The 20,203-nt window shown below is 31.1% G+C and overlaps 1 protein-coding gene across 1 annotated transcript; it reads left to right on the forward strand.

Moving 5' to 3' along the window:
• The first annotated feature begins 17,700 nt into the window (after window positions 1-17,700).
• On the forward strand, window positions 17,701-19,892 carry LOC103496005 (probable O-methyltransferase 3). The gene is made up of 2 exons (XM_008457722.3): window positions 17,701-18,531; window positions 19,477-19,892. The coding sequence occupies exons 1-2, from the start codon at window positions 17,749-17,751 to the stop codon at window positions 19,780-19,782; spliced, it is 1,089 nt and encodes a 362-aa protein (XP_008455944.2). The 5' UTR covers window positions 17,701-17,748; the 3' UTR covers window positions 19,783-19,892.
• Window positions 19,893-20,203: the final 311 nt, after the last annotated feature.

Here is a 20,203-nt window from a genome sequence, read left to right on the forward strand (position 1 = left end):
CATATGCCCTAATTTTGATTTTGCGAAGGTTAGAGGCTACCTTCTCCTTCTTTTCTTAGGCCTTCCATACGACCTTCTCAAAGTAAGTTGTGGCGATAGGGTAAGAAGATTGTCTTTTTCTTTCTCAGATTGTTTCTTTAATTCCTCCTTTTTTCACTTTTCCTCATCGTCGCATTTCTTGTAATGCTCTTCTTCCTCTTCTCTTTCTTTCCTTCTTTCTTTCTCTTGTTATTCTTCTCTTTCCAACTTTTGCTCTTTTACAATTTACAACACCGTAGCCAAATCTTCTTTATCAACATCTCCATCATCTAAATTTAATGCTTTAATCTACAATGGCCTCTTCGCTACACTACCCTGCCCTTTACTACCTATTCCTCACGTCAAAACGCGATTTAAGTCAATCGAATCCCCAGAAACTCCTTCTAATGCTTCAAAGTTGACATTGTGACTGGGTTGAGCACACTCTGATACAAGACCATCAGGGCGTACTTGATCTAAATGTTCTTGTGACTGGGTGGGTTTTGAGGTCAAATACCTCTTGATGGTGTTGGTTTGCTTTTATGCCATTTGAAATTGAAAGAAATAGAAGAATGCATTAAGAACAAAGAAAGAAATCTCACTTGAATGTTCATCAAAAAGTTGGTCTAGAAGGGTGAATGATAAAAAATCTTAAGGTAGGCAAGTTTTGATAAAAATAGAAACAAGGGTTTTGTCACGCCTCGCACCATATGGCACTTCATGCGATTAGATGGGGGTCTGCCACCTAGTAGCTCATTAAGCATTTGTCCACGAGATAATGCCCTGAACGCCTAGTAACAAAATAACTTAACTTGCCTATACCTAATGTAGCGGAAATTAAAACTTTACTTCATCGTCTATTACTCTTTACATAATACTAATCAATTTAACCTCTAGGCTATAAAATCAAATAAAAATAATAACTATAAATACAGTCCAATAACGTAACTTCTTCTCTTTGTTAATTTAACACTTTACAGAGTACATACTTTACAATTACATTCCTTTTCTCACGAAATCACATAATTAAAACTAAGTTTTGATCCACTTTTCTTCCTCCACTGCCCAACGCTGCTACTTGCTGCGGAGGGCACTTAGAGGTGTAAGGGTCTCTTTCTCCTTGATCACCCAGTAACAATCCTCAGGGCTTCCTTTGCTTGGCTCAGTTCTTCGGCTCTTTTGCTTTTTGAATTTGGCCTCACCAACTAGTTGTGCTCTCGCCTTCTCTTTTAAACTAAGTGGTAGCCCTCAGGGTTAAAAAGTAAAGTCTTTAACTACCGACTATTTAAACATGAGACAGGATGACACGACTCGCACGCCGCACAAGCTTACATAACTGCCCACCTTTCCCTTATTTACTTGGCTTCTACACCCAAGGTTCATTCCTTACTTTGTTTTGACGCCTGACAACTTAGGGAGAGGAGACTTAAAACGTAAGCCAATGACTTAATGAGTGATGGGTTTAGTGATTACCTTTTGTGGAATACAACACTTTTAGATTTCATAACCACAAGGTCATTTCATATACAAATATATAATGTATTAAACACACTCACAACCATGGCAAAAGTTCCACGAGGTTTTAATCAACAAGCATTCACTACTCATGGGCCTGGGATAATTCTCCCATCGCCTGGACCTGGGATTCCCTTTCACCAACATCTTATCGCTTAGACCTGGGATTCACATTCACCAACATCATGTGATCAACCTTGGATCCGCTTCTACAAGCGTCACACGATTTCCTTGGGATTCCACTAGTGCCTCGTAATACTCATTCTTTCTCAACCTGAGATTGGATTTCACCAGTATCTCATCGCTTAGACATGGCATTCAAATTTACCAGCTTCACACGATGGACTTGGGATTCACTTCCACCAACGTGTCTTATACATTCCTTGTCTAGATTTGGGATTCACATTCACCAGCATCATGTGATAAATCAAACCACACCACATCGTACAATCATAACAAACCACAACAAGAGAATATTAGCTCAGAAGATTTTCATACAGTACAACGTAGTACATTAGTAATAGTTCTTGCAATAACATCAAATGTAAGATCACAATGTTTCACAACAATCATATACATTACTTTCATTAACAAAAGAATAATTTATTCATTTACAAGATCGTTTACGAAATACTTGCTTTACTCTTGCAAAACCATTCATAACAAACATTTGTTTATAAGGATCACTCACGAAAATACTTAGTTTCAACTATTTCACCCTTTGGCTTTCGGCTTCTTCTTCTTGTCAGCAGTTCCTCTCAACCAGTCATTCAACACCCAGAACTCTCTCTAGACAATTTATTAGAATATTTAAAATCTTACGTTCTTCTTTCGATCTCGTTAGTCCTATTCATATTCACCTTTTGTATCTAAGGTTGATCTCCACGCTTGACACGAGTCACTTTCCTATTTCATCGCGTTATGCAGTCAACCCAAACTCGACACGTATGACAATGTCAGTTACGAATAAACACTTTTCTTGAGACACCAACCTTATCTTCTTGGGAAGCCAAACTTTTTATCGTCTGACCCTCTTCTTGGGAAGCCATAAAACATTTACTACGAATCGAAGTGTTATCCAATCACCTCGTACAGACGTCCAACCTCTCATTCGAACGCCTACCCTGTTGTAACCATACGTAGGTGCATGGACTTTTTCGTGCATTACTTCACCCAATGCCTAGTTCTTAGCTTCTGTCGCGACCTTCTTCCTCACCAGCTAATTTCATCATGTCGCTTACTCTAACACGATAGCACTTAAACTCAATTGCTTCTCTCACCTTATCTTACCTTCCATCACATCCTTTTCCAAAAAATGCCTTTTATCAACACTTTGTTCGATGCGACTCTTCTCAACGAGGATCCTCTTGAATAGGGCTCCCTTTTGGATTTGGGCTTCACAGGTTTTTAGAGGTTTATAAAGGGGCTATATTGTGGTAAAAATGATGGTTACTACACATGGATGGAATGAGTGCATTTTAAACACGATGGGATGTATGACATCGTCATTCAAACTTTCAAGGCAGCTCATCTTTTCTCCTATTTTAAAATTCAAATAAAAATGTTCTAAATACCTTATAAACCATAAGAAGCTGATAACTTATAGAAATACAAGTTATTGTGGTCTTTTATGTAAACTAATGAAGCCTTATTGCATAAGAACAGACAGAAACGAGGGAAAAAGTAGACTTGATTAACTTATGTATCGCATCTTATAAAAGAACTTTATCCTCTTTTTGTCCCATTTTATATGTCTTGACGTAAGATTATAGGCAAAAAGAAGTAGAGTTAGGCAATAGAAAGCTAGGCGAAGAGATGCATTCAACCAATGTGGCAACGATCACAACAAGCTAGGCGATCTGATGCACTAGCAAACAAATTTGGTTGGTGCATATGTCAGAAAATGACAAAAGGACATCTGCGCGATGCTGATACAACTTTAATCAGAAGCATTAATGAGGCATATAATGTCCTATCAACATCACTCTCCACCTATAAATAGAAGCTCTACTTTCGAACAAAGGGTGCAAAATGGGACCGGAGAGTGAGTTCATTCCATCTTCCATACTTTCTCCTTCTTTAGAAAGTTTTGAGGCTTCTAAGACAAAAAGAGAGGGAGTTCTTCCCTTACTATTTTTCCCTCAGCAATCAGACAAAAATCAGAGCCGAGAAGTATGAGAAATCATATTATGAGGCTTGATTCACTTCTTTGTACTCCATTTTATGTTTTTCTTCTATTAATTTGTAACATGTACTTCATGGTTGAAAGGCCTAATGTTATATTTATAAAATTAATGCATTTCTTCTATCACTCTTCCATTTCTCTTTTAATATCCACTTTAAATCTATTTAATTAGTTCTTAAGTAATACAATGTGTTATTGATATTTGAGAATCCGAATGTATATCTTGTATGTTTTGTTTAGCTAAACGTGAACATTAAAGCATTGTTCATTCAAGAGAAAAGACAATCTCATTGATACCAATGACCTGAACTAAGCAAACGACAAATAGTATATAGCAATACACTCTCATAGTTGAGTTCATCCTTCGCATAAGTTGCAGAAATGTTAACATCTGCGGTGAAAGCATCTAAAAATTGCTCGCCTTAGATTAGGATAAATAGAAACTTTAAGTATTTGGATGCCGAAAGGCGAGCAAGTATGGCAGAGACGTAAAAAGGATGCTCGCCTTAATTCTGAAGTTAATAGATGCTTTGTATCACCTAAAAATGTTAATGCACATTACATTGCAGTTAGTTTCATATCATATCTGTAATATGAGTTCATTTTCCATCATGCACCATATCTACAATTACTTTGCATCACCAATTGCACCTTAGTGTATATAATTAGGATAAAATATATTGTTCATGCTTACAATGTAAAGATTATACCACATGAGTTTAGCTATGCAATAGATTTAATAGAAACATTGATTCCTTGAGTTCCACCTTGGATCACCAAGAAACCTCTCTTCGCCTACACTTTTTTCCCGATATTATTTAAAATCAATTTAATTGTTAGATTAATTTTTGCCATAATTTTTCTTTTTTACTTTTAATTTTGTGATTAACTACCTTTTTCTAAAAAAATGTTATTTAACTACTTTTTAAGTTTTGTTGATAGTTTAGTTAAAGTAACTAAAACATTTAGTTAGGGTGACTAAGGTAGATGGATCAATACCAAAGATGGTAACATTTTTTAATTTGATTTTGTTTATTAAAGGCTCCATGCCATTTTGATATGAATGCTAAAGTTGGTATTATTTTCAAATTAAAAAAACCATCCATTTTGAATTTTTAGCCATTTGAAGAAGCACATTCTTTTGCTATAATAATCCCTTCTTCTTCATCCATGGTGAACACCCATTTTATCTTTTCTTCTAACAACCCGTAAATCTTCATCTTTCTCCCTACAATGCCAAAAATCCAACACACAAAAAAAGCTTTAACTTAGTTGGAGGTGTATGGTAGGGTTTTGGTCTCAATGATCTACACCTCAACAACAAATGAGTTTAGTGTGTTGAGATTTCAACTTTTCTTTATTTTCTTTTTCCTCTTTTTCTTCTTATTATTTTGTTTATTTTCCTTCAAAGTTCTTTATTTTTTATTATTCTTACTATTTTTAATTATTTTATTTATCTTTCTTCAATCTTCCATAAAAAAAGTGAAAAAGAAAAGAAAAAGAAAAAAAAATAAAGGCTAAATGATTAAATATTTCCTTATTATTGTTGTTCTTATTTCTCTAGTTTTATTTCTCTTATGATTATTTATTTATTATCTTGTGAGCTTCTCTTTTATAGTTATTTATTTATTTATTACATATTTCTTCATACCTTGTTGTTATCTATTTTTTATTTATTATCATGTCTTTCCATTATTTATTTATTCTTAAGCTTTATTTTCTATATATTGTTTCTTTACATTTTTTTATATATAATTAGCATTTTTATTTATTTAATTCTTTTTTCTTTTTATAGCTTTTAGTATTGTATTTTCTCATCTTGATTATCGTTTCTTTAATATTTTTCTCATCTTGATTATTGCTTCTTTAATATGTTCTTCTCTTTTATATGTTATTTAATATTTTGTTTTTTCCTCTTTTGTGGTCAATTTAATATGTTATTGCTAATAATTTTTAAGCTTATTAATATTTTAAATTATTTTTCTTTAAAAAAAATTTCACGATGGAATCTAGAAAATTTGGGAGTCCAATTTCTTAGAATTCTTGAGTTGAGGAGATCGATTCTTTGGAAGTTCGAGATCAATCTTCAATATGTTATTTTGTGTTTGCATAATTTATTATGATGCTTCTTTACTCTTGTTTATTTCTACTTTATAAGCCTCATTTTTATTCCTATTTAAAAATTTCAAGTCTTTGTAATTAAAATTCTCAATGTTTTAAAATCTTTCTAATTGAAAATTATCCAAGTTTTAAAACATTTCACAAAACCTATTTTTTTTAATCATTTAGAACTTTTTTTCTTCTAAAGTTACAATTTTTTTTATATTTTTCAAAGGTTCAAAATTTAATCTATGATTTCTAAAGTTTCTTAATCAATCTTTTCTAATAACTTATACCATTTTTCCTAAACGAAATCCTACGACGGAATCTAGGAAATTTGGGTGTCTGATTTCCTAGAATTCTTGAGGCGAGGGATTACATCTTTGGGAGTCCGAGATTTCATCCCAAGAAACAATAATTTTAATTAATGTTATAAAAAATTATGTTCATTAGAAGGCAATTCCTATGACGGATTTTGACAAATTGTACAAATTCTTTAGTTTCTTAAGGTGAGAAGATTTTCTTCAACATAGTTTAATTGATGGAATATTTGCCACTTATTTTATGAGATCATTGCTTTAAATATTGGAGTAATAAGGAGTAAAATAAGAAATTAGTTTTTAAAGAAATTAAAAAATATTTTCAATTCAAGATTTGGAATTTCACCACTGTTTTCTAAACAAGTGTTATGGGGTACTAACATCTGCCTCATACATAAATGACTCCTGAAATCAACTCTAGTTTTCGCAGACCTTTTTTAATGATTTTATTTAGAGGATTTTTACTATATTTCGATGTCCAATCACACCGTAAAAAATATTAGTTGCGACTCCTATTTTATTTTATAAACTAACCCATTTTGAGGACATCAGCCACTCCTCGTCGTCTCCAACACGTGGCGACAGAGAGGAAAACTGGTATTACACGCATATTATGAGAAGAAATGCAGCGCATAGATAGGATTTGCCCCTTTTATCTCATCATCCTATTCTAGTCACTTAATCGGTCACTCAATTAGAGTTTAACATGACGTACCCACGAACAAATGTTGCATTACACGAAACAAGCAAAAACCCATGGGCATTTCTACTCAGTAAGCTTTGTGAGATGACTTTTGATGTGTAATGTATTTTGTCACTAATTCTTATCTCCCACAGTGGCCTTATTGCATATACCCTATTCTCTTCCCGCCTAACTTCCACTTAAGGAATCACAACTACCTTTCCTAAACTTGTCAAAAATTCTAAAGTAGAAAGCAATGAAAGACAAACTAAAAAGCATGCAATAAAATAAAGTAGTAAATAAAAAAAAATTATGTGATTTGTAAGACAGTTAGAGAACGCGATATATTACAAATGCATCCTTGCGTTCAGATTATCGAAAGTGATTGTTTGAGGCTTGGTTGCGACAAACCTCGCACAACCATCCTAGAAGTTTATTTCTTTCTGAATGTCTTGCCATCACTTGAATTTTACAGCCTCATGTGATTTTGCTCTTTCCTCCTGCATCTATTCTTCGCAATGTTTTCCATACAGAAGTTAATGTAGTTCTCTCGTGCTGTAAAAGATCACTTCATCCTCTCTCGCATAGCTAGAGATGACCAGCTGCCTCACTAAGTCTATCACGTGTACCTTGTTGATGATGCCTTAATGAATATCCTCCACAAATAAGGATGCAAAAATTCTTTTCCTCCAGGCGTCTGAAGGACCTTTTATGTTTTGCCTTAATTCCATGCATTATAGTTCTTCATGTGAATGCATTTTTCAGCGACTTCTTTCGGTAAACACATGATTCAACACAAGTTTAATGTTTTCTTGAAACCAAAGTAAAACATTATACATAATTTTGAAAAAGAAATTCCTTGGCAACGTCGCCAAAAACTTGTTTGTTTATTTGTGTTGCAATGCATCAGAAACTTTGTTGGTCTGTTTCTTGTGCTTAATTATGATTATGCATTACAAAATTCATTCATTGATGTATCATGAATGGTTCTAATAATGTGACTAATCAAGCGTCTAGGTTAAGGATATACAATAAAAGATACATGTCTTATCTATTCATTGCTAATTAATGATGATAAACGTTAAAAAATTTTCCTCACACTGGCCAAAGTGTATGTGAGGCGATTGGTTTCCTAGGTAAGCCAGGGTCAAAAACAGAGAATTTCTATCAAAACTTAGTTATAAATTTTACTTTTAAACGAGACAGTATAAATTCTATACAGTATAGGTATAAAATTATACAAAGCTAACTATTTACGTAAAGGGTTCTGTAATGGAGAACGAAAACTGGATGTTTAATTATGGATCATGAACTAACTTGCATTAACAAAGATGAAGGAAAGTCTCTGCATTATAGATGGTTTAAATGCAAGATACGGTTTGATGTGATACAGATCACTTAACCATCTTATATTTAAGGCAAGCAACCTCTTAGCGCGTAAACACCACACTTGTTCTCCTTTCGGAAAATATATGGTAAAGATCAATCAAGCAATATATATCTAAACTTCATTATTCATAAGCTTCACATTTTCCTTGCTTTTTAAGCCGAGCAACTTCTCGCTGCCTAAACACTGTACTTGTTTTCCTCTTGCGACACAAATGATTGGAGGCAAAACGCCATATTGAAGTTTGTTTCTAAACTCCCTTCTACGCATGTTTAGCAAAGTCTTTGCCACTTACTCTCTCAAGCCGTTGGCAACAAACGCTGGCCAAGCGAAGAGTTAAGCTTCGGTTAAATAATATGAAGCTTGCCTACAAATGTCAGCATAGAAAGTAGTTATGTTTGAGGTTTGTTGAAGGAGATATGTTTGAGGAAATAATCCCACCAGCAAATGCTATTTTACTCAAGGTATATGTGTTTGATTTTTGGAGATGGTATAGAATTTTAGTTTAATGTAAACGAGTGAACTTTGTTCCTATAAAATTTTAGTTTCCATGCATCCTATTAAACCATACAAACTATTTTATCAAATTAGTTATAAGAATTAATTTCAACGTTTTCCAATTTATGTTGGTTTTCAATGAATATTGTTTTTTAGTGGTTTTGGTTCTTTAATAACAAACTTTATAAAATAAAATTGATGAGATCAATCTCGCCAAATAGGATCAAAAGAGACCATATATATTTGACATAAAACTATATCTCATATTTCAATAATTGTTTCTAAAGATGAAAGGAACATTTTTTGTTGTTTGATACGCGGTGTTTGTTATATGTACAAGTGTATCTTATTTAAATGTATAAAATTAAATATTAAATTTATTTTAAGCGATTATAAATATGTTTTGGAGTCATTTCAAATATGATAAAAAATGATTTTAGGTTAAGTGGTCATATAGAATGGGTTACCTCTAGAATAAATATGTATATAGAATTAAGAAATCAAATTATATATTTTTAAAATTAGATTTTTAATTTTTGGATTTTGATAACCAGTGGATTCTACACGATTGGAATGATGAACAAAACATTAGGATATTGAAGAAGTGTAAAGATGCAATTCGAAGCAGAGAGAAATGTGGAAAATTGATCATCATAGACATTGTGATGGAAGACAAGAAAGAAGAGAAAGAGTCAACTGAAACTAAACTTTTGTTTGATGTTTTGATGATGGTCAATCTAGGTGGGAAAGAATGAATGAGAATGAATGGAAGAATCTATTTATGGAAGCAGGTTTTAGTGGTTACAAGATCATTTCTAAGTTGGGTTTAAGGTCTGTTATTGAGGTCAACCCTGCCTAATAATTAACTCAACCTATTACTTATTTACGTTGTTTTTTACCACTTGTATTATCTCAAAACTTTTACTACTTATTTTAATTTTATCGTATATATAATATTAAAGTTTTATACATTTAAAGTGGACTTTTTAGGTTCTCTAGTTTAATCATTTGTTTTATGAAAATTAAGTCTAATTCATCTCCATGTCTTACAATGATTCACATTTTTCTTAAAAATAATAGTTCGATTCTTAACCAAATTCCAAAAACAAATCGCCATCATTCTTATTTGTAGAAAAGTGACATATTTAAGTAGGTTTAAATTGGATTTTTAAGTTGAGGGCAAAATACTAAATATGCCTCAATGACATTTTTTAAATAAGTTACATCTTTATTTAGGTTAAAAGAAAAGAAAATAAGAGATAGAAAAAGATAGGGGTAGCCAACAATTAACAACCACAAGAGAGAAGAGAGAGTTACAGCGAGAAAGCGATTGACTTCTTTCGATTCGGCGTTCGGCGAGATCTTCGAGGAGGGCATAGATCGAGTAGCGAGTGGCCACCATTTATGGAGAAATTCTTCGGATATAAGATGGACCAAAGTAAAAGCTTCGAAAAGAACCTGGATGAATTTCAGAAGATTGTAGTTGATCTCCATAACATTGGTGAGAAGATGTCGAATGAGAATCAAGTAGTGATTCGTTTAAATTTCTTACCAGGAACACATCGAGAGGTTAAAGCAACTATTAAATATAGTCGGCATTCATTGACCATGAGTATAGTTACACATGGCAATAGGAAGAAGTGACAAAAAGAGGTTGAAAGGGAAAGAGCAGAGTTCTGAGATGAATTCAAAGGGGAAAGCAAGAAAGTTCTTCCTTTATCACAAAGGACACTTTAAGAAACATTGTCCCTTAAATAAAAGCAAGGAAGCATCAAGTAGCAAGCATGCAAACAGTAAAACGAATGATACTGATGGGTATGATTCAACAGGATATGATTCAGTAGAGGTCTTGATGGTGTCTCACAAGGATATACAGAATGCTTGCATCATGGATTCAGGGTGCACGCATCACATGACTCCTAATCAGGATTTTTTTATTAACTTTCAAAAAAGTGATGGGGGAAAGTTTTATTGGATGATAATGGTACTTGTGATGTAAAGGAACTGGTTTAGTTAAAATGATGATAATGGTACATCTAGGCGCCAAGTTACCATACTTGTTCTCTTTTTGGGACACAAATGATGGATGTTTGATCACCAAAATGGAGTTTGTCCCCACATTCCTTTATGTATGTGTTTTGGCACATCCTTGTTGTTGGAATTTATGTCCTAAAACTCGTAGTTTGTAATCATATTCTATTCAATAAAGTCGTTAGTGAGAAATTGAATACTATAATCTTAAATCCAATAAACTAATATCCCAAGGCTATTTTGAGTAAACTTGAACTTTATGTAGAGACATAAATATGGAATAAGTTCAAGTAAATAGCCTAAATAGTCTATAGTATATAAATAAAGGTTGGGTGCCTTATTCAAAGATACTATGGATGCAACCTGCTTTGTAGTTAATATAAACGATATAATCGTGAATCGTTCATGTAGAGACATGAAAGTGGGGGCATTCTATGTAAAAGGTTTACATATGACAGAACCATGAAATAATCACTTTTACGTTATAACGTCATTTACTGTTTAAAATTGACTATTTCGATTATCGATTACCTAGGTAACTTAATCTTAATCTTGAGCTAACTGTGAACTCCTATTCACATGAGATTATCCTTTGATCTGCATAAGTGAGGGCAACCTATTAACGTTGGACAATAAGCCTCCCATTTCAGGGGTAACATCGGGTGGATAGTTGGGAACATAGGGTGCAAGATGGAATTCACTCCTACCCGCTTTAGGGTTAGTAGATAGGTTGTTCCCTTAAAAACTGAATTCAAGTCTTAAACAATGGGGCTCCACCCTCTTATTAGCCCGAGAGGGATTCGGTTTATAGGTTGTACCCTAAAACCAATTATTCAATAGTGGATCAGTGGGACTTAAGGAGAAAGATGTAGTTTTGAGGGTAAAACAGTACTTTTCAAACCAGCCAAGCTTATAAACAACCTGTGAAGGATTAACTTACTGATCATGGTTATATCAAATGGATACAAGTATATATATCTATAGTGAGGGGAGTGAAACTATAGGACTTTAGTGGAATGACCCATTAGTTAACGAATGTTGATTAACTCGGTATAAAAGAGTTTAGCCTGCTAATCTCGGATCGTTGGAGCCCATGATCTATAGGTCCATTAGGTTCCCCTACTAGCTCATATGGAATAAACTTAGAATAGCATGGTGGAATGAGTCAATTTATTTGAAACAGAAGAGGAGAGAGAAACCGACAAGTATATGTGATATAGCCGTCGGTGTTAAATTACTAATAAAGCTTTATGCTTAAATAAGATTTAAATATTAAAGATATGAATGTGGATTCATACTCGGAAGCTCGGAAAAGATGGAAATAATCAAAATTATAAAAAGTCAAACTTTGATCGGCAATATATTCAAATGTGATTTGAACCCTGAGAAAATAAATGCATCTCATGCTCAGAAGGTCAAAATTAGTCAAGACGGACAAAATTTTAAAAAATAAAAATGTTGAACTTTTGGTTTGAAAAGTCAAAGTTTGAGTTTGACCAAATGACAATTTTACCCTTTGACCAAAGTTAGTGGAAAAATCCAACATTTTGTTGGATAAACCCACTAACTATAGTGGACTAGGTGTTAGCAAATTATGAAGACATTAAGCCCACTAATAGTTAGTGGGTTATGTGTTGTTGGCCCATGTATTTGCATGCACATGGGTGTTTAGATTTGGGTGGCTACCTAAATCTAAACGACATTTTTTTCAAGATTTTTATATTTACTACACTATCTTGAACAACCAAATTACAATTTGAAAAAACATAAAAAAATAATAGATCTTTTATATTTGATACACGATCTTGAACCTAATAACAGTTTGGAAAAAAAAAAAAGAAGAGAAGAAAAAGGATGGAAAGAAAAAAATCAAACAAGAAAATGAGAACAAAGACGATAAAAGGGATGAACAAACTTGAAATATTTAAAAAAAATGACCAACTTTCTGAGCTTTTTTATTTTGTTACACAAATCGTAAATATTTTACTGTTTGTTATAGAGAAACATACGTAAATGTAAAAAACCACCAAACTATTTACGGCCCGTGTAACAAAACCCATAAAGTTGGCCATTTTTTAAATATTCCAGGTTTGCGCTTCCATCTTTCTTCTCTACCTCGCGATGAAATTGTCTTCTTCCTCGTGTGATTTCTTTCATCGTCTTCTTTCCTGATTTCTTTCATCGTCTTTCTTTTTTTTTCCTTTTCTTTTTCTTTTGCGATTTCTTTCCACAATCTTTCTTATTTTTCAATTGTTTTTTTACATTGTTAAATCTTTCCATAGTATTTCTTCTTTTCCTTTTTTTTCGCTGTAATTTCTTTCCATCGTATTTCTTCTTTTATGATTTTGCGATTTCTTTCAACCATCTTTCTTCTTTTTTATTCTTTTTTAAATCGTTTAATGTTTCCATCGTTTTTTTTTCGTTGTGATTTCTTTCTAGTCTTTCTTCTTTTCCTCTTTCTTCTTTTACATCGTTTAAATTTGAATAACTAAATCTAAACGACAGTGTAAAAAAAATAGCAAAATCTAAAAAATTGTGTATAAAAAATCTTGAAAAAATCATTTAGATCGAAGTATCCAAATGTAAACGATCGTGTAAAAAAAAAAAGAATTGGTAGACAAATCTAAACGATCGTTTACCAAAAGAATTAAAAAAATCGTTTAACCAACTCTAAACGATTGTGTAGATAAATCTAAACGATCGTGTAGACAAATCTAAACCATCCTATAAAAAAAATAAACGATCGTGTAACAAAAGAATTTAAAAAAATCGTTTAGCCAAAGCAAAACGATCATGTACCACGTTTTGAAAAAAAATTGTTTAGATTTGGGTCCCAAAATCTAAACGATCAAATCTAAATGATCGTGTAACCAAATTTAAACGTAACCAAATTAAACAATCATGTAAAAAAATTAAAAGATAGAATTGAAGAAATAAATTTAATTAAATTGTAGACATATCTAAACGATCGTATAAAAAAAATAAGCGATCGTGTAGTAAAAGAATTTTAAAAAATCGTTTAGCCAAATCTATTATATTTTCCATATTTGAAATATGTAGAAACGATGTGATATAGGTTGTCTTTTTCTAATTTGATTTGTCATTTTAGATTAAGTTTCTTACCTTAATGAAAAAATATTAGATTTTAAATATTAAAAATATTAATGGTTCTTTCTCAATAAACTCGAAGAAAATATTGTTTTCTGCCAAAAGAGATGTTTACAACCTAATGACTTTGATGTAGTTTCACATTTTAATGACTATGATGAAATGTTACCATGTAATAACTCTCATAATTCAGTGTCACTATTTAATGATTCTTTTTAATAATCGTTAAATGATGGCACAAAGAAAGTGTCATATCGTTAGGAAAATACGAAATTTTATATATTTTCTTACCAAAATTGTGCATTTTTCCTTTCAAGATATTTGGTGACTCTTTTTAAAAGACATGAATTTATGACAAATTAAAATGGGGTCTTTTTCAAAAAATATAAAAAAATGACTAAATATTTACATTCTATAGAACAATTCCGAAAAAAGAAAAATCCTAGAGGCTCACAGTGTAAAATACCAAAAATACCTCATCAACCATGCTGTGAACAACGCGCGCCTAATATATTTACGATCGTTTAGATTTGGTTATTGTTTGATACACGATCGTTTAGGTATGGATATGGCTACAACGCGATCGTTTAGACATGACTACAATTTATACGCAATCGTTTAGATATGGCTACAACGTGATCGTTTAGACATGGTTACAATTTATACGTTTAGATATGGCTACAATCGTTTAGATATGGCTACAATTTATCTTTTCAATTCGATTGTTTAATTTTGTTACATGATCGTTTAATTTGGTTACACGATCGTTTAGATTTGGGGACCCAAATCTCAATGATTTTTTTTTAAAAAAAAATGGTACACGATTTTTTAATTCATTTGTTACAAGATCGTTCAGATTTCTTTATACAATCGTTTACTTTTTTTACACGATTGTTTACTTTTTTTAGATCGTTTATACTTGGCTACTCCAATCCAAATGAATTTTTTTCAAGATTTTTTATATACGATCTTTTATTTTTTTTTTACACGATCGTTTATTTTTTTAAAACGATAGTTTACATTTGACTCCTCCAATCTAAATGATTTTTTTCAAGATTCTTTATACACGATCTTTTAGATTTTACTATTTTTTTTGTACATGTCTTGTACACAGTCATTTAGATTTGGTTACCCAAATGTAAATGACCTAAAAAAAAGAAAAAAAAAGAAAGATGATGAAAAGAAATCGCAGTGAAAAAAAGAAGAAGAGGAAAAGTATAAAAACGATGGAAAGAAATCGAAGCGAAAAAAAAAAGAAGAGGAAAAAAGAAAAACGATGGAAAGATTAAACACGTAAATAAAGAGTTGAAAAAAAGAGGAAAGAAGAAAGACGAAATCTAACAGGAAGACGAAATTGCAAGAGGAAGACAAATCGGAGGAAGCGAAGAAAGATGAAAGAACAAATCTGGAATATTTAAAAAATGACTAAGTTTATGGACTTTGTTACCCATATCGTAAAAGGATAATTGCAAATCTAGCAATTATATTCAAAATAATTTAGTGTATAGCAACAATTTAAAAAAATTGCAAATATATCAAAATCTGTCAAAATCTATCAGTGATAGGAGTCTATCACTGATAGACCATGTAGCAATTTTTGATCTATCACTGATAAACCATATGAGTCTATCAACGATAGACTCTATCACTGATAGATTTTGCTATATTTGCAATTTTTTAAAAATATTGCTACATACTAAATAATTATTCTAAAAATTGCTACATAATATAATTACCCTACCGTAAATAGTTTTGATATTTTTGTTACATTTACATAAATTTTCTAGTTAAAAAAAGCAACATTTTCTAAAAAAAAGTAGTAATAATAATAGAAAAGCTCCGTTTTACGTTGTAAAAAACGCATCAAATGAGTTTTAATAGCTCATTTTGTACCCATCCATTATTGGCAATTATTCATGATTCACGTGGAAAGCCATTAGAGTTTATTAATTGTTATTTTCACCCAAAATTGAAGGGAGCTATTAAATATGGTCGGGAATCATTCACCCAAAATTGAAGGGAGCTATTAAATATGGTCGGGAATTTGCAAATTTATTTAAACCTAAGCAGTTAAGTAATTAAAATCGGTCAATTTCCAAATTTTTAGATTAATTTTCAATTTTAAAACTGGCCATGGACCACGATTAATACTCAACTGCATTTGGTTAAATCAATTTTGATTTTGGTTCATTTTAATTAGAGTTGTGTTGTTACTAATTTTAAAGTTGGCCAATTTCTAAGGACAATGCAATTAATTATATAAGCTATTGTTCATGAACCACAATGAAGTGACAATTCATCAAATGCAACCACCATTTCAATTTTGACTAATCTATTTCGATTTTAACATTATACTTGCAAAAGTTTTTTAATATCGGTCCGAAAAGTATTGTTTCGAAGATTCAATGGGACTTTTCTAAATAGTAAAATAATTTAAGAAAATAGAACCCATATCACCATATTTTCTACATTGCAAAAATAGTAAATTTTAAAGCAGATAATCTTCTAATAACCCTCTGATAACCCTTTGATAACCGTTCGATAACATTTTGATAACCATTTGATAGCTATTATATTTTTCATGTTTGAAATAGGTAAAAAAGATGTGATATGAGTTGCCTTTTTCTAAATTTTTTTTTTGTCATTTTAGGTTAAGTTTCTTCCCTTGATAAAAAATATTAGATTTTAAATATTAAAAATATTAATGATTCTTTCTTAATAAACTCGAAGAAAATATTGTTTTCTACCGAAAGATTTGTTTAATTACAACCTAATGACTTGGATGAAGTTTCACATTTTTAATGACTTTGATTAAGTGTCCCTGTTTAATGATTGTTTTTAATAATTGTTAAATGAGGACATAAAGAAAGTGTCATAAGGTTGGGAAAGTTGGAAATTTTATATCTTTTCTTGCCAAAATGGTGAATTTTTCCTTTCAAGACATTTCGTTGACTATTTTTTAAAGAAATGAATTAATGACACGTACATTTTCTTAAAAAAAAAAAAATCGAAAAGCTCCGTTTTTTCGTGTAAAAAATGCGTCATTTCTTGTTATTTTCTCCCAAAATTGAAGGATTTTTTATTGTATAAAAGATCGGCATCTCAGCATCTTTATGATAAATTGGACGAGTTGCAGAAAAATTTCTACCACACGATAAACTTAATGATAAATTGGAGAAGTTGGAGAAAATTTCTACCACTACATTTATATTCTCATTTATCCTTTGACAAACCGACATGTTCTTTAAAAATCACTGAGGTCCATTCAAAAAATATTAAATTACTATCTACATCCATTTATTATTTTATTCGAGAACCATGTGAACCATGAATTAAAATATGTGTAAATTTTCAATATTGGGGTTCGAGCTTTTACAACTTTATGATTTTTATATAAATAAAAAATTATAAAAAATACAATATTTGACAATATATTTATGCTTTATAAAAAATCAAGCATAATAGACTTTTTTTTTTAATGGTTTTGTTCTATATAAGTGTAAATAGTTTGTCACTTTTTTCTTGTTTCGAAAAAGATCAAACATATATAGAAAAAAAGTCAATGTAATATTTAGAATTGTAGTTGGTCAAGTGGTTAATGTATACCCTTCTGTAGTTCCAATTTCAAATCTCATGAAGTTAATTTTATTTTTTTTCCTTCCTTGATAACTGATATCAAGTGGCTCAGCAACAAAACTTTTGAATCCACTCTGAAGTAAAAGAAGTGCCATAGAAGTTCACTCTAGATCAGAAAGGGAAATAGGGGTGTATATACTCCATTCATTGTTTGAAGAAGTGAAAGTTATTATAATATTTTAATTGTATGAGGAGGTGTTGCCTCTATCCTTATAATTAAAGTCGACCATTATTATTGAAACATACATAGACTAACAAAACTAGAGAAATGGGAGAGAATTTGAACGAATTGCTTCAATCTCAAGCTCATGTTTGGAATCATGCTTTGAAATTCATAAACTCCATGTGTCTAAAATGTGTTGTTGAATTAGAAATCCCAGATATTATCCGTAACCATGGCCAACCGATGAGCCTCTCTAGTTTAGTTGCAGCACTCCATATTGAACCAACCAAAGCTGAATGCCTTAGCCGCCTAATGAACCTCCTTGTTCATTCGGGCTTCTTTACTACTGCTCAAACACAAGCTCATGACAGAGCTGAAGATGTGAAGTACAGTCTCACCCCTTCTTCTAAACTACTCCTTCACAATAAGCAAGCCACACCCTTCTTGTTTCTTGCTTTGGATAAATCAACAATAGCTTCATTTCAAAGTTTGAGTAGTTGGTTTTGTAGCTCAAATAACAATGGCCAAAATTACTCAAATGCTTTTGAAATGGCAAATGGGAAGCTATTATGGGAGTATGCTGCTCAAGAACAAACTTTTGCCAATTTGTTTCAACAGACAATGGTGTGTGATTCTGAAATAATTGGTAAAATAGTGAAGGAGTGTAGTGAAGTGTTTGAAGGGTTGAAGTCATTGGTTGATGTTGGTGGTGGTACAGGAGTTATGGGCAAGGCCATTGTAGAGGCATTCCCACATATTACTTGTACTGTATTTGACCTCCCACAAGTGATTTCTAACCAGCCACTACAAAACGCAAAAAATTTGAGGTTTGTTGAAGGAGATATGTTTGAGGAAATAATCCCACTAGCAAATGCAGTTTTACTCAAGGTACATATATGTCTTTGTCTTTTTTTGGAGATATATAAAATTTTTGTTTAATGTTAAATTGTGTGAATTTTTTTCCTATAAAATTTTAGTTTCCATCCTATTAAATCATACAAACTATTTTATCAAATTAGTTATCAGAAATAAATTCATAAATTGTCCAAATGATATGGAGTAAATTTTTTATTATTTGTGTTTAAACTCATCTGGTCTTTTTAATGAATATTGATTTTTAGTGGTTATTAACAAACTTCCAAAAGTTGATGAGAGATCAATCCCATCAAAGTAGAAAGAAGGTATTTTTGTTGGATGGAGAGGAACCATATATATTTTACATAAAGGTATATCTCATATTATCATAATTGTTTTTGAAGATGAAAGGAAAAGTTTTGTTGTTTGATATGTGGTGTTTGTTATACATACAAGTGTATCTTTTTGTATCCAAAGTTCCTTCAAAGCAAAATTTAAAAAAAAAATTGGTACATTTTCTAAAATATGCTTTTATTTTTAAAAGTAAGATTATCAAATGTATTTCAATTCTTTTCTTGCATTTTTTTCTAAATTTGAAAACATAAAAGCAAATAGGTTCCTAAACCAACTAGCTTTTAATATTTAATTTTCACATCCAAATTAATGTATATGAATGAATATGAAATAGTTAAAATCATTTTTTGACATTTTGAAATAATTCAAAAATACTATTTTTTTAAAAAAATCAATTTTAATACTATGGAAATTGCATTTAAGTATGTAAGATTAAATATAAAATTTATTTTAAGTGATTATAAATATGTTTTGGAGTCATTTCAAATATGAAAAAAAAAAACAATTTAGGTTAAGTGGTCATATAGAATGAGTTACCTCTAAAATAAATATGTATATAGAATTAAGAAATCAAATTATATATTTTTAAAATTAGATTTTTAATTTTTGGATTTTGTTAACCAGTGGATTCTACACGATTGGAATGATGAACAAAGTATTAGGATATTGAAGAAGTGTAAAGATGCAATTCCGAGCAGAGAGAAAGGTGGAAAATTGATCATCATAGACATTGTGATGGAAGACAAGAAAGAAGAGAAAGAGTCAACTGAAACTCAACTTTTGTTTGATGTTTTGATGATGGTCAATCTAGGTGGGAAGGAAAGGAATGAGAATGAATGGAAGAATCTATTTATGGAAGCAGGTTTTAGTGGTTACAAGATCATTTCTGAGTTGGGTTTAAGGTCTGTTATTGAGGTCTACCCTGCCTAATAATTAACTCAACCCATTACTTATTTATGTTGTTTTTTACCACTTGTATTATCTCAGAGCTTTTACTATTTATTTTTTTTATCATATATATATTATTGAAGTTTTATGCATATTTAAAGTCGATTTGTTAGGTTCTCTTGTTTAATCCTTTTGTTTTTTGATTCTTGTTTTTTAAAATTAAGCGTAATTCAATCCTATGTCCTATAATGATTCACAATTTTTTCTTAAATATAATATCTTGAATTTTTAGCCAAATTTCAATGATAAAGTATAACTTTTTAAAAACTATACACTTTTTAAAGGTTTGACTTAGTTTTTATAAGCGATATGATTTCTAAACAAAATCTTAGTATTTTATTTATTATAATTAGTTATTCACAATATAAAAGAAAGAAAGTGTATCCATATATTGATTTTTCTT

This window comes from Cucumis melo, chromosome 11 (genome assembly GCF_025177605.1).
Source record: "Cucumis melo cultivar AY chromosome 11, USDA_Cmelo_AY_1.0, whole genome shotgun sequence".
NCBI lineage: Eukaryota > Viridiplantae > Streptophyta > Magnoliopsida > Cucurbitales > Cucurbitaceae > Cucumis > Cucumis melo.

Excerpts from the sequence above, each read along its gene's own strand:
- LOC103496005 (XM_008457722.3), top strand. The coding sequence starts at position 17,749 with ATGGGAGAGAATTTGAACGAATTGCTTCAATCTCAAGCTCATGTTTGG. Across the intron at positions 18,532-19,476 it reads CAAATGCAGTTTTACTCAAG|TGGATTCTACACGATTGGAA; the intron begins GTACATATATGT and ends TTTGTTAACCAG.